The sequence below is a fragment of the Phyllobates terribilis genome, unplaced genomic scaffold (genome assembly GCF_046119375.1).
Source record: "Phyllobates terribilis strain yellow unplaced genomic scaffold, ASM4611937v1 Scaffold_3__8_contigs__length_932513732, whole genome shotgun sequence".
NCBI classification, from domain to species: Eukaryota; Metazoa; Chordata; class Amphibia; order Anura; family Dendrobatidae; genus Phyllobates; species Phyllobates terribilis.
In genome coordinates this window covers 840,170,442-840,189,285 of record NW_027362763.1, presented here as the reverse complement: position 1 = coordinate 840,189,285, position 18,844 = coordinate 840,170,442, and the positions used below count along the sequence as shown (strand labels likewise).

General features: G+C 46.1%; 1 protein-coding gene across 1 annotated transcript in view; it reads left to right on the top strand.

The window, feature by feature from the left end:
• Nucleotides 1–784: 784 nt before the first annotated feature.
• Nucleotides 785–18,844, top strand: part of LOC141257653 (heme-binding protein 2-like) — a 39,159-nt gene continuing 21,099 nt past the window's right edge. The window contains exons 1-2 of the mRNA XM_073672473.1: nucleotides 785–1,009; nucleotides 4,276–4,405. Coding sequence (XP_073528574.1) covers nucleotides 836–1,009; nucleotides 4,276–4,405 — 304 coding nt within the window. The 5' untranslated portion in view covers nucleotides 785–835. The remainder of the gene's footprint in view (nucleotides 1,010–4,275; nucleotides 4,406–18,844) is intronic.

Below are 18,844 nucleotides of genomic sequence, written 5' to 3'. Positions count from 1 at the left end.
TAGAATAACATGGGTATGAGTACTATCCATCAAAACCAGTGATAGCACTCGTATGAGAAAATCGGTCTTGTGCACATGCCCTTATTGTGTCATTTTTGTACCGTGTTAGTCCCCTGACTCTTTAACAAGCTATTTCACCTCTCTTGAAATAATGAAATTAGATTAAAGATGCATTTAAACCAGGCTCACTTCTGCCCATTAACAAGCTTCAATCAACAATATATAAGTTTACATGGCCCCACAGTTACTGATTAGAACAGAATGATTGTTAATACGATTGTTCTGCCCCCATCATGTTATGGCAGCACATCCGCTGATTACACAGGGTGACATGCTGCTGATAATTAAAATGATGATTTCTAAATGATCCCATCTCCTTTGTCTGGTGAATGGGGGTCAATGGGAATGGAACTTTTCCCAACATATATGGTCAGTTATATGCATGAATACAGTGTGCACTTAGACTAAAAGTGGGAACATTTACGCAGCCTTTTTTTTATATTTTGTACATATGTCAGCAGTATAACAATAGGGATCAATAATAATTGTATTGATTGCAATGGTTAACACTATTATTTTAACCTTTCTTTTATTATTCCCCAGTGTTAAGTAATATTGACTGAAGAATGTAGAGCAATATGTTAGATAACAGCTCAGCCCCAGTAAATACAAGCAGTGAGTTATAAAACCCTGCACACATCCTCAGTGTTGTCTCCACTTGAGGGCAGTGAGTGATGACTCCATGTCTTACATAACTCTTTGTTTGGGACAGTTATACAAGTTCTCTGCTCCACCCACCCATATCCACAGCTTATAATAGCAGCTATGCTGCTCCATGCACCCATACACAGACATGGAGGTGAGGAGTGCACTGCTTCTGGGGCTGCTCTCTCTTTTTGGGATTGCAGTGGCTGAAGAACAAGAATTTAATGTCTCCAGTCAGAACCAGCTGCCTTCATTTTGTCGCACCAGTGACTGTCCAAAGTACCAGCTGGTGAAGAAATACGATGTAAGTATGGGGAAGGGGTTGTGGATGAACTAATGCGGAATGTTAATTATACTCCATGCTGGAATTAATCAAGAGTTTTGCATCAACAAAAAAAGACATTTTGTTGCATGCCATGTGTGATTTTTTACTATTTATGCGCCACTTTGGGCGTGGTTAGTTATACAAAAATGCCAGATTTAAAAATGGCACCTCACTCAAGTATGGGCATAGTGTAAAAAGTATACATTTGTGCAACATTTTGATAAAGTGAGTGCAAATAATAGCAACATAGTCACAAGCAAAACTGACTTAAAAAAATAATCTCAGGATGTATTCTCCCCTCAGTGCCTACCATTACGTCTAATATTTTAGGCTATATTCACACCTTTTTTTCTCATTTTCCTGCTGTCCATTTCTAAAAGCAAACAGCGCACTAGCCTAAACAGTTTAATGAAACTATTTACACATGTTTTTTTCATAACTGATCTGTGTGTTCGTTCTGTGAAACTTAAGAATATGTCCTATTCTAATAATTTTTTATGGATCAGACTTAGCCATTCAGTTCTAGGGGGGGTCTATCAAAAACAGATAAAAATGGTAGACATCTGCTTTCCATCATTTTTTTTTTTACTGATCTACTGCTTAGGGTATGTGCACAAATAGAGCCAGATTCATCAATGCTTTTACGCTAGTATTCTTAGAAAAGTCACATAATTTTGACGCAACTGATGGCTGAGTTAAAATTGTACGACTTTTGGTGTTCTCAAGCTAGTTTCACCCAGCTCTAATAAAATGGGCAGAGCTAAGGCTGGACGGGAGCTTGGCAACTGCCACTTTTGTCAAATTATTTCGCTACTCCACAAATCTTACTTCAATAGGGACATGATTAGGATTGTGAAGAGGCACCTGCCCACAGAGATGCATACCACTTACCTGGTGCTCTTGATTCATGAAGTTCGCTGATCTCGATGTATCAGGAATCTGCCTCTAAAAGTGCCAAAAAATGCGCCCTTAAAAATTAACATAATGGACAGCAATGTCAACATGTTCCGTCTTATGGCTGAAACCCTGAAGCGATTAAAAGAAGTGACATGCTCATTCTTCTGATAGTAGTATATTAAAAGCCACCGCAAGTATGACGGCTCTCTATATTTCACAGTTTAGAGTAAAAGACGCCAGAGCCGCCACAACAATGACGGGAAATCGGCCAGCGAAGCTGTTTCAGGTGGTTTCCTGAAGCAGCTTTGCCTGGAAAAACTTGCTGCAACAGCATTTTTAAAAACTGGATGAGAAAATAACAGACAATATCAAAAGGAATGACACATGGGAGAAAAACGGTTTGTTTTCCCGCTTTCCTTCTCAGCGCTTCTCCATCATTTGACTGTCAGATAACTTCGTACCATCCTGCTAGGCTTCCTGCCCCAGTCCTAGTCTCCGGGGAATCACTAACATCCCTCATTCCTTCTAATACTTTTCCTTGTCCCCTCTGGATCACGCTATCTGTTGCCTCAGTCTATGCTGAGCAGCACACGTACCTGTGCCATGGAATCAGTGTACAGTTCGTGTCGTTTCCAAGCGCCGGGTGCTGAACGTTGACCTCATCATTGTCTCTTGCTCGCGCTGTGATCAGCACGAGCAAGGGACAATGTTGGGAGTAGTAGTCTGCTCCCGCAGTGTCCATGTGTAAAAATAATAATAAAATAATAAAATCCTTATACTCACCTGTCCGGAGATGTCCCCTGCTGTAATCCTCTGACCGCTGGAGCCGGGAAGAATGAGCCGCTCCAGCGAGTGGGGCCCTGTACTGAGCGGAGCTCATTGAATGGCAGGACACCACTCCTGAGCTCAGCTCAGCTCCGGGGTCCACTTTCTGGAGCTGCTCATTCTCCCTGGCTCCTTGGTGTCAGCGGTCAGAGGATTACAGCCAGGTGAGTATAAGGATTTTATTATTTAATTCTTATTTTTACACTTGGACACTGCGGGAGCAGAAAGCTACTCCCAACATTGTCCCTTGCTCGTGCTGATCACAGCGCGAGCAAGGAACAATGATGAGGGCAGCGTTCAACACCCGGTGCTTGGGAACAGCGCTAACTGTACTGCTGATTCCCAGGCGCTGGTATGTGTCACACTGATGACACACGGATGTCATCCGTGTGTGCTCAGTGTGGAACATTTTGCGGACCGTGCAGCGTGTAAAAAATGGATACGTCTACGTGTGGAGCACATGGACACACGGTCCGTGGAAACACATTGACATGTGCGCAAACCCATAGATTTGAATGGCTTGTTTTTTGCGTGATGAGTCGGATTTTTTATTGGTACCATTTTTGAGCCCATGCCATTTTTTCATCGCTTTCTATTCCAATTTTTGGGAGGTAAAATGAAAAAAAAAAACCAGCAATTCAGGAATTGTTTTTTTATGCCTTTTCGCACGTGGTAAAATTAATAAGGCAGCTTTATTTTTCGGGTCATTACCATTATAGCGATACCACATTTATGTCTTGTTTTTATGTTTTGGCGCTTTTACACAATAAAAATAGTATAAAAAAAAATAGTTTTTGCATTGCTATATTCTGAGAGATATAGATTTTTTATTTTTCCACTGATGGAGCTGGATGGCAGCTTGTTTTTTTGTGGGACATAATGGCATTCTCAGCGATATTATTTTTATTTACGTTTTACTTTCTGATCACGTTTTATTAAATTTTTTGTCTGGCAGTATGATGAAAAAGCATAGTTTTTTGCCATTTTTTTTTTTACAGTGTTCACTGAAGGGGTTAACTAGTGTAATAATTTTACATTTTTTTTCGGTTGTGGAGATACCAAATATGTATATTTTATTTGTTTATTTTTGTTTTTACATTAATATATGTATTTATTGGTATAATATTTTTTCAGTTCTTTATTTTGTTTTTTAATATTTTCATGATGTTTTAAAGCTGATTGATGTCGCTATTGACAGCGGCATCAGAGGGGTTAAATCAATGCGATCGGTGCTAGCACCAATCATGAGCGTTTCTGCAGGGTGTCAGCTATAATCTGTAGATGACGCCCGCTGATGATGGCGCTGGCTCTGCGAGTGAGCCAATGCTATCGTCCCTCTGTACATGTGCGGCAGTTTGCGGGAACGCACCTACTGCGGCACCGTACATGTATGACAGATGTTGTTAAGGGGTTAATTAATTGGGCCTTTGTTTTAAGAAATATTTTACCTTGATTTGGTCAACCCATTTATTAGCCTAATTGTTGACAGATTATTTTTCTCAATTGAACTTTTCCATTTTCAGAACTTTGAACTTCGTCAGTATGAGGAAACTCGATGGGTGACAACCTCACTAAATCAGGATTTGTTTGGCTTAGAGATGGTGAAAAGCTTTAAACGTCTGTTTAAATATATCAGTGGGAGTAATGCTGAAGGTACAGTCATATGAAAAAGTTTGGGCACCCCTATTAATCTTAAGCTTAATGTTTTATAAAAATTGGTGTTTTTGCAACAGCTATTTCAGTTTGATATATGTAATAACTGTTGGACACAGTAATGTTTCTGCCTTGAAATGAGGTTTATTGTGCTAACAGAAAATGTGCAATCTGCATTCAAACAAAATTTGACCGGTGCATAAGTATGGGCACCCTTATCATTTTCTTGTTTTAAATACTCCTGCCTACTTTTTACTGACTTACTAAAGCACTTTTTTTGGTTTTGTAACCTCATTGAGCTTTGAACTTTATAGCCAGGTGTATGCAATCATGAGAAAAGCTACTTAAAGTGGCCACTTGCAAGTTGTTCTCCTGTTTGAATCTCCTCTGAAGAGTGGCATCATGGGCTCCTCAAAACAACTGTCAAATGATCTGAAAACAAAGATTATTCAACATAGTTGTTCAGGGGAAGGATACAAAAAGCTGTCTCAGAGATTTAACCTGTCAGTTTCCACTGTGAGGAACATAGTAAGGAAATGGAAGAACATAGGGACAGTTCTTGTTAAGGCCAGAAGTGTCAGGACAAGAAAAACATCAGAAAGGCAGAGAAGAAGAATGGTGAGATCAGTCAAGGACAATCCTCAGACCACCTCCAGAGAGCTGCAGCATCAACTTGCTGCAGATGGTGTCACTGTGCATCGGTCAACTATACAACGCACTTTGCACAAGGAGAAGCTGTATGGGAGAGTGATGCGAAAGAAGCCGTTTCTGCAAGTACGCACAAACAGAGTCGGCTGAGGTATGCAAAAGCACATTTGAAGAAGCCTATTTCTTTTTGGAAGAAGGTCCTGTGGACTGATGAAACCAAGATTGAGTTGTTTGGTCATACAAAAAGGCGTTATGCATGGTGGCAAAAAAACACAGCATTCCAAGAAAAACACTTGCTACCCACAGTAAAATTTGGTGGAGGTTCCATCATGCTTTGGGGCTGTGTGGTCAATGCCGGCACTGGGAATCTTGTTAAAGTTGAGGGACGCATGGATTCCACTCAGTATCAGCAGATTCTTGGCAATAGTGTTCAAAAATCAGTGATAAAGTTGAAGTTACGCAGTGGATGGATCTTTCAGCAAGACAATGATCCAAAACACCGCTCCAAATCTACTCAGGCATTCATGCAGAGGAACAATTACAATGTTCTGGAATGGCCATCCCAGTCCCCAGACCTGAATATCATTGAACATCTGTGGGATCATTTGAAGAGGCTGTCCATGCTCGGCGACCATCAAACTTAACTGAACTGGAATTGTTTTGTAAAGAGGAATGGTCAAAAATACCTTCATCCAGGATCCAGGAACTCATTAAAAGCTACAGGAAGCGACTAGAGGCTGTTATTTTTGCAAAAGGAGGATCTACTAAATATTAATGTCACTTTTCTGGTGAGGTGCCCATACTTATGCACCTGTCAAATTTTGTTTGAATGCAGATTGCACATTTTCTGTTAGTACAATAAACCTCATTTCAAGGCAGAAACATTACTGTATCCAACAGTTGTTACATATATCAAACTGAAATAGCTGTTGCAAAAACACCAATTTTTATAAAACATTAAGCTTAAGATTAATAGGGGTGCCCAAACTTTTTCATATGACTGTATGTTGCTATCTTACATAAGCCTCTGCTCATATCCATGTTGTGGGGTTCTGTCTCGGTGTATGCCATCAAAATTATGTAAAACTTGATGGACTACATCAAGAATGTATAATTGGTAGAGAAAGGTTGAACTTGTACCTTCACAACTTCACACTGTAAAAATAATAATAACATTGTTAGGAGAGTCCTAACTCCAACTTAAAAGTTTCTGAAATTCATTTTCCGGCTAGTGAGAATAAGAAATGTACAGCTTGTGATTTCCAAAAATCTCCAAAAAATTCTGGTGTGTTCATGTATTTATTTTTACCCATTCTTCTTTGCAAACTAGCTCTAGCTCAGTGAAATTGGATGGAAGGCGTCTGTGAACAAAAATTTTCCATCCTTGCCACAGATTCTCGGTGGGATTTAGGTCTGGATTTTGACTGGGCCATTCACACAAATGAATATATTTTAATCTAAACCATTCCATTGCAGCTCTGGCAGTATGTTTGGGGTTGTCCTGCAAGAAGGTGAACCTACGCCCCAGTCTCAAGTCTTTTGCAACCTCTAACAAGTTTTCCTCCAGGATTACTCTGTATTTAGCTCTATTCATCTTCCCATCAACTCTGACCAGCTCCCTGTCCCTGCTGAAGAAAAGCATCCCCACAGCATGATGCTGCCACCACCATTTTTGACTGACACGGCCCCATTATCAGTATTTGGTCAGTATTCGGTCATATTTTTTCTCAGGAGTGGGAGCCAAAACCAGGAGTGGGTGATAAATGCAGAATTGGTCACTTGTTTCTATTATACCTTTTCTCTGATTGTTCCTCACCGGGTTTTGGCTCCCATTCCTGAGATAAAATACTGGACAAATACTGATAGTGGGGCTTGGCCTAATAGTTGTTCTGTGGACAGATTCTCCCATCTAAGCTGTGGGTCTCTGCAGCTCCTGTACAGTGATTTTGGGCTGTTTCTCTTATTAGTGCTCTCATTGCTTAGGATGTCACTTTAGGTGGATGGAAATGTCTTGGTAGGTTTACAGTTGTGCCATACGCTGTCCATTTCTGGATGATGGATTGAACAGTGCTCCGTGAGTTGTTCAGAGCTTGGACTATGTTTTTATAGCCTAAATCTGTTTTAGGCTATGTTCACACATTGCGTTTTTGCTGCTTTTTTTTCTACAGGCAAAACCTGCTCTCTTTGCAGTAAAGAAGCTGCTTACAAAAAGCAGGTTTTGCTGAGTATTTGCTGTGTTTTGCTGTCACTGTCAGCATTTTTTCATCCATAGAAAGTAAAACGCAGCAAATGGTCAGCAATTTGTAAGCAGCTTCTTTACTGCAAAGAGAGCAGGTTTTGCCTGTAGAATTACTATTCTCTACAACTTTATCCCTGACCTGTCTGGTATGTTCCTTGGTTTACATGATGCTGTTTGATCCCTTATGTTCTCAAAAGGCCTTCAAAGAACAGCTGGAGTTATACTGAGAATAAATTACACACAGGTGGACTCAATTTACTAATTATTAGTGTTGAGCGAGCACTAAAATGCTCGGGTGCTCGAAGCTCGGGCCGAGCTCGCCGTGATACTCGGGTGCTCGACCCGAGCAACGAGCCCAATGTTAGTCTATGGGAGACCCGAGCATTTTTGCGGCGGCACCCCCGGCAGTCTGTAGAAAGCCTAAAAAGTGCCCAAAACTATAGTGATCCCCATGCTGTCCTCAAATGACATGGGGACAGCATGAGGATCGCCCCAGGAAGCATTTCTGAACCCCAGGTCACTGTTGTCAACAACGTGTTCAGAGGTATTAAGCCACTTTTACAGGCTCATAATAAAGCATTCAAAAACGAAAGTGAAACTTTTTTCCTGTGAAATATGTTAAGGAATTTCTTTTCCAGGGTAAAGACTTGTGTATAAGGTAAAATAAATAACCAAAAACAAAAATACTCCTCCACACCTTGGGCTATGTTCACAAGTAGTATTTTTTATGCGTTTTTGCACTTTTGTATTGCTTTCAACTGTGACTAATGCATTCACCGGGAAATGTCATTTTAACATTTTACAACCTTATCTGGCCATGTGCTGTGTGACACATGCATACAGTGCTGAAAAGACATGGGGACAGCATGGGGAAGACCCCTGGAAGCATCTCTGACTCCCAGGTCACTGCCTAAAAGTGTGCCCATCAGAAGTGATCCTTGCCGCATCAGAAGATGCAGACTTGCAACTATCCCCATGCAAGTCCTTGTCCCAGGGCAGTGTTCAATTGTATCTCCCCCATTCCTTGCAATGCAAGCGCAAATATGCAGCCAACCACCCACCCACCCCCAGGCTGCAATACCATACTGCTAGCTTGCACTTGAAATGGAGCCTTTTAGTTTTGAGGAGGCCGAAACTGGCCACTACCTCATGGCTGCTTCGGCAGCGAGGTATCCATACTCAGTCCCTAGCCGCCCGGCGGCCGGGTGTCCACACTCGGTCCCCAGCCGCCAGGGGGCGGCCGGGTGTCCACACTCGGTCCCCAGCCGCCCCGCGGCCGGGTGTCCACACATGGTCCCCAGCCACCTGGGGGCGGCCGGGTGTCCATAAACGGTCCCCAGCTGCCCCAATTTCTCCGTAGAAGATCCCCACAGACTTTTCTTAGCCTGGCCTACTTTAGGGCAGCATTGGATGTGCCCACCAGAGAACCAGACTCCTCCGGTGGGCCCTGGCTTCTCCATCAGGGGAGTTGAGAGTGCAAAGGTGAGGAGCATGATGATGATGATAGAAGTTAGCATCTGCTTTGTTTTCAAGGAATGCAAGTGCATGTATGTAGTAGCGGCTAGGCCTGAGGTGGTCAGCGTTTTGGCGCATATCCTACCTCCTCCGAGGATTGCTGGATGTTTTCCTGCTACTATCCAAGTTCTATGACTCCCGTTAAAACAAAGCTTCAGGTGATAAATGATGGATGAGGTAGTAGCAAAGGAGAAAGAGCAGGAGGAACAGGGACCATTCACATCAATATCAGACCAGTCAACCACATATGTCTTGTAGGATATGTTTCTGTAACAAAAGGAGCGGTTCGGCTACACAGTTATAGGGCATACAGTGAGTGCAATGCCTACCAAAAATTTTGAGGCACTCCAATGCCCCTTGGAAATGACATGGAGGTCAGAGGGCCTTAACTAAACCTTTTTTTCCATTTATAGCAACTGGGTCTCGTGTACACTATTGGCCTAAGCAGTGAATGGAAGGCTTTCCAAAAATTATGAGGAACTGCAATGCCCCTTGAAACAGACGTGGATTACAGTGTATTAAAAGCCTTCTACCCATTATTGGGGAGTGTGTCTCCCTTAGTTTTCACCTTTGCATTGAAAAGCAAAAGCTGACTAAAATTAGGAGGAAATGCAATGCCCGTTGGAAGAGTCGTGGAGATTATCTCCCATAGTATTTGCTTATGCCTTCCAAGCAAAAGCTTCCAAAAATTAGGACGGAGCAACTTGCAATGCCCCTTACAAGAGCCATGCAGTACAGCATATTACAAACATAAGTCCCATTATTGGGGAGTGGGTCTCCCATAGTATTTGCTTATGCCTTCCAAGCAAAAGCTTCCAAAAATTAGGACGGAGCAACTTGCAATTAGAGATGAGCGGTGTTCGAGTCGAACTGTTCGCCAATCTCAAATTCGAGCTGTTTTGAGCGGTTTTCGAGCCGTTTGGCGAACACGAACGATTTGAAAAAAATCCGGCTGTTCGAGGTTATGTTCGATAAATGTTCGTGCACCAAAATCATAACTGGATTTTTTCACAGTAATGCTGATAATCAATGTTAATACGCAGTTTGAGTGTACAGCGGGGCGGGGGGAGGGGCAGGGGATGGATCTCTGCATAAATAATGAAGATCTCCATTTTTTTTTCTCTTTCCCGCATTTACAGTGGGGAGGTGCAATCTGTCAGCCTATCAGCAGCGCACACACGGAGCGAACTGCTTTTTATCACACAAGCAAGGGCATGTGTCATTGGCTGTGTATGTCACATGTCCTTGCCCTATAAGACCCAACCATTTTCCCCGTCGCCACCATTTTCTCACTGCTGCAGCTGCGTTTTAGACGGCACCGCTGTTGCTGTGTGCGCTATACTTTCAGTGTTAATTTCAAGCCAATTTTCTCAGAAATATACAGATAGCTTGGGAGTAGGGAATAGTTGTGATTGCAGTCCTTTTGAGGACTAGGTTCCAGCATTTCCTACGACTTTTAGCAGGCAGGTCTGTGCTCTTAAATAGATAGGTTGGGAGTAGGGACTAATTGTAATTGCAGTCCTTTTGAGGACTAGGTTACAGCATTTCCTAGGACTTTTTGCCAGGCAGGTCTGTGCCAGTGCTGTGCAAGTGTTTTTCACAGCATTTGGCTAAATCTAGCTAAGCAAATCCTATTTGGCCTCTTGCAGTGTGTGTTAGTCAGTGGAGTAGCGTATCTGTGTTGCAAGCTACACCACCTGTGTATAGAATACAATTTTTTTTTACTGCACCTAGCCAAGTAAAACCTTTTGGGCATAGCATCATTCTATTAGGCCATCTATACTAAGCTCCACCAGCTTGCAAATTACTAATAATTTTTATCTGCATCTAGCTCGGAAAATAATTTTGGGCTTGTAGCAGTGTGTGGGACTAATTCTTAGTCCATCTATACTAAGCTCCTCCAGCTTGCAAATTACAAATAATTTTTATCTGCATCTAGCTCGGAAAATAATTTTGGGCTTGTAGCAGTGTGTGGGACTTATTCTTAGGCCATCTATACTAAGCTCCACCAGCTTTCAAATTGCTAATAATTTTTAGCTGCATCTTGCCTGTAAAATAATTTTGGGCATATTAGCAATGTGTGGTACTCATTCTATTAGGCCATCTATACCAAGCTCCACCAGCTTTGAAATTAATAATAATTTTTAGCTGCATCTTGCCTGTAAAATAATTTTTGGCATATTAGCAGTGTGTGGTACTCATTCTACTAGGCCATCTATACTAAGCTCCACCAGCTTTCAAATTACAAATAATTTTTAGCTGCATCTTGCCTGGAAAATAATTTTGGGCCTAGTAGTAGTGTGTGGTACTCATTGTATTAGGCCATCTATACCAAGCTCCACCAGCTTTCAAATTAATAATAATTTTTAGCTGCATCTAGCCCCAAAAATAATTTTTCTTCTTAATAGTGGTAGCAATAGAAATATGGGGTGCGCTCCTGGCTAACAAAAATATACGCTTCATAACAAAAAACACCAGCCTAGCGCACTGCATTAATAAGATGGTATCATCGTCTCTCCCAGTGCTAGGCCTACTATGCCGTCTAGCATTCCTGTGCCTAAAACACAATGTATGGGTCCGCGCTAGCCACGATGCTGAGGTGTCTAAAGCTGCTGCTAACGCTTTATCACAATTCAATTGGCAGATTTTCACAGAGCTCCTCCCCAATGCCCACCCATCGGGCAACAGTTACCCACCCTCCCTATGGGATCTAGTGGCGAATAGTTGATGTCATTAATCAGAGCGTCTGTTGCCCCGTCGACGTGGCAAGCATATGGTAAGGCATGGGAAGAGTGGACACGACTAGTAGCAGGCAGACGGGTTGACCAATGTGAACAAGCCAGATTACAAGTCACCATAGAATTTCTCCACCAGCTAATGATGAGGGGCATATCAGGGGTGTCAGCGCAGCGGTGTCTGACCGGAGTAGCATTTCACTTCCAACTACTGAATTGGGGAGATGTGACAAAGAGATTCATCATCAGACAATCCATAAAAGGGTGGAAAAGGGGTCAGCCAAGTCAGGAGTGTAGACGTCCCGTCCCGTGTCACTAAAACTGATTTCTCACATCATATCCCTAACACCATTAACATGACACTCACAATTTGAAGCAACACTACTGTCTACTGCATTTGCGATCGCCTTGTTCGGGGCGCTATGCATAAGCGAATTAGTTCCTCGATCCAAAATTACCACCAGTGGAGGCTTATTACACCAGGACGTAGTCATAGCCAATAATGCAATACGTCTACGCATACACCAATCGAAAACGGTGCCAGCGGGCAGGGGCACTTGGGTACTTCTACAACCCACAAACGGTACACTGAGTCGGGTAACAATAGTAAAAACATATATAACCATCAGATCACAAAGTAATGCCATTATCAAGATACCAGTTCCAAGCTATATTTAATAAATGCATAACATTGGCAGGGAACCACCCCAAAGATTACAGGACACACTCATTCCGCATAGGCGCGGCCACGGAAGCAGCGAGAGCAGGACTGTCAGAAACGGAAGTTCAGAGGATAGGGAGATGGCGATCCACGTGTTTGGCGAGATACATAAGACCGGACTTGTTATCCTAACGTGGTTTGTTTCTTTTACAGGTGACGCTAAGCCAACAGTGTGGGTGATAGGCCACTTGTATATATATTGGGCAGAAAAAAGTCCGCCCAGGCAGGAGGAAATTAGAGTTTCATAACACATATTTCACCTGGAGAGGTATTAGAGGCCTGCTATGGCCACAGGTACTATTGGAGGTAATCAAAGTAGGGAGAGAGGCAAGAGGTCCGGTCATCTTAGTTATACAGGCCGGGGGAAACGACCTAGGTCATCACAAGAGCGCGTAACTAATGGCAATAATGAAACTAGACACTGAGAGCTTCAGAGAATTTTTCACAAAACTAACTATAGTATGGTTAGACATTGTGCCGATAGCGGTATGGCAAGGTGCGCGAGACATCACGGCCATCGAACGGACAAGGTAGGTAATAAATATTCGGATGGCAAAATTTAGAAGAGACAGAGGCGGTGTAGTGATACAACACCGACAACTGGAAGGAGATAAAGCAGGCCTCATAAGGCCCGACGGTGTTCACTTAATGGATATTGGACTGGACATATTCCTGTCAGGACTCCAGGACGGAGTGGAACAAGCGTTAAGAGTGATGGATGGGGGTCAGAGGCCTGCATACGAGTACGCAGGATCCTCCGTGGCCTAGAAATAGAAAGGACATGTTAGAGAGTTACACTTGTTGGCCAACTTTCCGGTGTGGAGACCCAGGGCATGCTGCAAGAAGCTGAATTATTTTAGAAATAAAATGCCTTTCTAATGGAATGAGTATAAAGAGTTAATAAAGCTGTGACCGATCCTCACCCATCCAGTTGTAAGAGTTACATTATTGTATTGTCAAGGAAAGGGGGGCGGTAGGGGGGCTGACCGTCTGGGTTTGGTTGGGGGTCCCCACAGTCTGCCTAGGCTAGATGCATTTAAAAATTCTTATTAGATACACAGGCGGTGCAGCTTGCTTCGCAGCTGGGCTACTACGCCCAAATTATTGCCTAGGCTAGATGCAGTTAAAAATTCTACGCTGACTAGCAGACACTGAAGCTTTGGAGCAGACCTCTGAGTAAACCACTCTTCAGACTCAACCATCTGTGTTACCCCAAGCCATAGTGTATGTAGTTTCTTACATTTAAAAGGGGGGGGGGGGGGCGACCCAACCCACCTGGAATTGACGATGCCAACGTCACGTAAAACACAGCAACGGGACTCCAAAAAGAGTCTCCATTTTTTCCAAAAATTGTGGCACAGACACCACTTAAGTGGCATCAATTGCCCCAGAGTTGCTTAAAAAGGTTGGTGAGGTGATTTTACCAAATCCTCAAGCTTTTAGTCTCCCCAGGATGACACAGGGGTAGAAAGGTCCTTGCGGATCCATGATTTGTTCATCTTTATGAACGTGAGCCTGTCTACGTTCTCAGTGGACAGCTGTGTGCGCTTATCTGTCAGCACACCACCAGCAGCGCTGAACACACATTCAGAGAGAACGCTGGCTGCAGGGCATGACAAGATCTCCAAGGCGTGAGTGGCGAGCTCCGGACATTTTTCCAGATTGGAATCCCAAAATGAGCAAGGGTCCAGTGACACAGTCATGGCTTCGATGTTCACTTGGAGATACTCCTGTACCATTCTCTCTAGGCATTGACTATGTGTCAGACTTCTTGTCTCCTGTGGCCTTGCAAAGGATGGTCTAAAAAAGTGGTGAAACTATTCCACAAAATTGCTGTTACCAGCAGATACTGTGTTACTGTTACGGTTTGAGTGATGAAGACTCGACAGTCCCACGGTTTGCAAGTTAGAACTGTGAGATGCACTACGTGCTCCACTGGTGTTTTGTGGAAAAGCACATGTAAGATTCTGCAACAGCCTCTGCTGATACTCCTGCATGCGTGAATCCCTTTCTATGGCAGGAATTATTTCGGCAAATTTATTTTTGTACCGGGGATCTAAGAGTGTGGCACTGGCAACCCAGTAGTCGGGATTACTTCGAATTCTGACAATCCAAGGGTCATGTTGCAGGTAGTGCAGCAAGAAGGCACTCATGTGTCTTGTGCATCCAGGAGGACCAAGTCCTTGATGTGTTGGTAGCGAGGTAAGAATCATGCTTCCTTCCTCTGCCCTCTCTCCCCCCAACCTCACACAACAGAAATGTGATCAAGGTCTCCCTCATCTGATGAGTCTTCCATGCCCATCGCCGGTTCGTCCTCCACTTCTTCCTCGGCTCCTGCACCTTCCTCAACAGTTTGGCTGCTACCATGCGCCCTGGTTAATCCCTCTCCCCCACCCTCCCATGCCTGCCGCCTTGGTGCTGCCAACCGTCTGGACCATGGAGATGTTATCGCTTCCGCATACGACTCCTCCTCTACTTCCTCCACCTCCTCTTGTCCCACCACCTGACTCTGAATTCTGTTTAACATGTGCTCCAGCATGTAAATCACTGTAATAGTCATGCTGATAATGGCATCGTCGTCAGCACAAACATCTTCGTCGCCATTTCAAAACTGTGCAGAAGGGTGTGTGGCGCCCCTGAGGGTTCAGTCGCCACAGAGGTACTGCATCTCACCCAGAGGTGTGGTATCTCACCCTCAGGTAAGGAAGGAGTATGGCTCGGGACCCTAGCACCTGCATCCACCACATACCCGCAGTGGGGGTAGGGCGAGATTGCTCCTAAGGGAGAGCACAGTCCCAGGTCCCTAGCTGGCTGGAGGGTCCTATGTAGTGGGTGTGGGTGGAGAAAGCAGCTTAGGGGAGAGTATAAATAGGAAGCCATCTTAGAAAGAGCAAGCCAGTCAGAGGAGGAGAAGTGACAGGAGCAGAGGCTCTGCATGAGCTCTGCTCCAGAGGCGGGCCTAGCCTGGGAGGCCCAGGACTGAAGGAGAGAAGAGAGGAGTGGGAGCAGGAAGGCTCCAGGAACCGAAGGGACCCTAGGGGTACAGGCCGTGCAGAAGGCCACCCGTACGCCTGCTGCTACCAGGAGGTAGAGGGGTCAGGCCAGATAAGGGGAACCGGTCCCTCAACTAGCGGAGAAACAGCAAGGCTCAACTAGAAACTGGAGGCTGCAGCATTTCATGTACTGCAGGCTAAAGTCCACACCAGTCTCACTAAGAAGGTAGCCACATAGGACCCAGGGGACGGAACACACGTCGCCCGCCAAGGCCTGAGGATACCGGATAGAAGTGTCACTGGGTGTGAGGTGCAGGGAGAAGGCCAGAGAAAGGACACACAGAAGGGGGTCCTGCTAAGTACTCCAGAGCTATCTGGGGGTGGACTGAGCCCCTCACTGAGTATGCACAGCACGACGGGGGAGATTGCTCTGGTACCTGTAATCTGGACTGCAACAACTGTGAGTAAAGATCTTGGGACTGCATCACACGGATTCTGTGTTAAATACTGACTCCCTGCACTACAACCACCATCATCCACCCACACTGCCCTGAAGCTACACTCTTCCTGTGGGGAGTAATAATACCATTGCTGCAAAACCACTAGCTTCAGAGGACTGTTCCGCAGTGGCGGCCCCTTTGGCCGCACTCCACAGGTGGCGTAGTCGGACATTATAAAACCCATATATACAAATTACCCTTGGATTGACCGCCCTGGATCACGGACCGGGTCACCGCCACAGTGACTACAACCCCCAGCTTCTACCGGCCCGGCTCCAGGTACCCCACGGCCCAGGGGGCGTGTCAACTTCATAGGTCCCTGATCTGAGACCACTCCTGCAGCGTGATTTGCCCCACCTCTGGATCTCGTTGGCCCAGGCTATACGTCAGAACTTATTACACCAGGGCTTGTCGGTGCTGCCACAGTCGCTGCAACATGTGCAGAGTTGAATTCCACCGTGTCGGCACATCGCATTTCAGCCGGTGAACTGGCAGGCCCAACGACTTCTGTAGAGATGTAAGTCGTTGAGCTGCGGGATGCGAACGGCGGAAGTGAGCACACAGCGACCGTGCCCTCTGCAGAAGGCCATCTAGTCCGGGATAATGGGCTAAAAATTGCTGGACAACCAGGTTCAACACGTGAGCCATACAAGGCACGTGTGTGACATTGCCCCGGCGAGGGGCCGCACCCAGGTTTGCAGCATTATCGCACACGGCCTTCCCTGGTTGCAGGTCCAGTGGAGACAACCATTCATGAAACTGGGTCTCCAGAGCTGACCACAACTCCTCAGCTGTGTGACTCACATTTCCCAGACATTTCAAAGTAAACACCGCCTGATGCCATTGAGCCCAGCTGCCAGCATAGTAAGGAGGTGTGCAGGATTCCTTCTGCGCAGTTAGAAAGCTGGTGGCATTACCAGACAGGCTTTGGGTGCAGGTGGAGGACCGAGAGGAGGTTGAGGAGGCAGAAGCAGTGGAGGAACTTCTAGATAAAGAGGATTGACGCACATCTCGTGGGGACGGCTAGACTTGGACAGCAGCCCCTTGTCCTGCTGTCACCATAGTTACCCAGTGCCCAGTCAGTGACATGTAACGCCCCTGTCCATGCCTACTCGTCCAAGTGTCTGTGGTGAAATGCACCCTGTCACACACAGAGTTTCTCAAGGAAGCGGTGATGTTGTGTGCGACATGCTGGTGTAGCGCAGGCACACCTTTCTTTGAGAAGTAGTGCCGACTGGGCATCTGGTACTGGGGCACTGCGACGGACATAAGGTCTCGAAAATCCTCTGTGTCCACCAGGTGGAAAGGCAACATTTCTTTACCCAACAGCTTGCAGATGGAGAAATTCAACCTCTTAGCTTTGTCATGGCTAAGAGGAAATGGTCTTTTACTTGTCCACATCTGAGGGACCGAGGGCTGGCTGTTGTGCTTAGACGGGGTTGAGTAGGGTGTCCACGGCAAACTGCCGGTCTGTGAGGAAGATGTGTGTCACCCTGGCCTGGATGCCACAAAATGTAATAAAGCTGTGTCTGAGAGCAAGGGAGAGGTTCTCTTGTCAGGGGAACATTAGCATGCAGTACCTCCTGTCTCAGGCCAGTAGGGGGAGCAGGCTGCCCCTATAAAAGCTGGTGCTGGGGGCAGGGTTAGTGAGAACTGGATGACCTGTCTCAGTACTGAGACGTGTCCCGGAGCAGAGCAGGGACAGAAAGTTGTATTGCACCTAAGAGGAAGTGTGGCAGGAAGAGAGCCACAAGCCAGAGACAAGAGGCGAAGTGAGCCTGTCTTGGCAGATAAAGGACTTAATTTACCAGACTTTGGTGTCTGAGGCTGGGAGGATTCCACATCCTACAGCAGATAACCAGTCCGCAGGGGACTGTATATTCCTTGGCCTAAGAAGCCTGGAGGCTCTGCCACATCAGAAGGGACCAGTAAAGCCGTACCAGGCCGGGAGCAGAAAGGAACCCACGTCGCAGGCCATACAGGCGAGAGTACACAGAAAGCTCGGAAACGTGGGCTGTTACCCTATCAGGAGGAGATAGCCAGAAGGAGCGCAGAAAGCACGGTAGGCCTACACCCTCACCCTGACCAGGGCCAATTTCCCCATTGCTCTCAGACATCCAGGTCCCCTCCTAGCCGGGACTGTTTGTAGGTCAGTTTACCTGTTCTAGTAAAGACCCTGGACTACAACCTGTTGTCTGTGTGCTCCTTGCTCCTCCTGCACTAACGGCACTGGGACTCTCCCCACCATCACTCCCACCATCCATTATACTGCCCTGGGGCCGCACTCTTCCCGTGGGGAGTCACACCATCCCAGCTGCATACATCATCAGCCCCAGCGGTCTGCCCTGCAGCGGCGGTTCCTAATGACCCCAAATCCACGGGTGGCGTAGTCGGACATAATCATCAGCACATAACGGACTACCACTGGCCTGACCACCCTGAGCCACGGAACCGGGTTGCCACTACTACTCCCACCGTTTCCCTATTGCCCAGATCCGAGTGCCCCACGACCCAGGGCGCGAGTCAGCTTTGGCGTAGTCGGCAGGATTTCGCGCCCTCAACCACCGTGTACTGCGTGCCTTCAAAAGACTGTCATACCTGCCGTGGTGAAGGTTCCCGCCATCCGGAGCCGTTTCCCGCCATCTTCAGTCGGTTCCCGCCATCTTCAGTCATTTTCCCGCCATTTGAAGTCGTTTTCCCGCCGTGGGACGCCATCTTCAGGACGCCGCGTGGGAAGAAGAGGGGCGTGGACGCTGAAAGCGCGCGAGACCTGAAGCTCCGCCCCACGCACCGACGCTGCGCAAGGTCCTGGAAGGGAGAGAGAGCGACGCTGACGTCATCAGGACGCGACGCAAGGTCCTCGTCCGGAGCAGCACCAGCGGAGCCGCGGCCTACAGAAGAGGATCGTCGGAAGGTAGGTCACGCTTAACTAGGAGGGAGGAAGATGTCGGACATGGAGGCGCCCACTACCGCCAGTGCAGCTGCAGCAGAGGTGATGCCATTTTCCCTGCCCTACATCCCTTGAGCGGCCTGGCTGCCTAAGTACTCAGGGGAGCCCCATGCCCTAACTGACTTCAAGGAAAGGCTG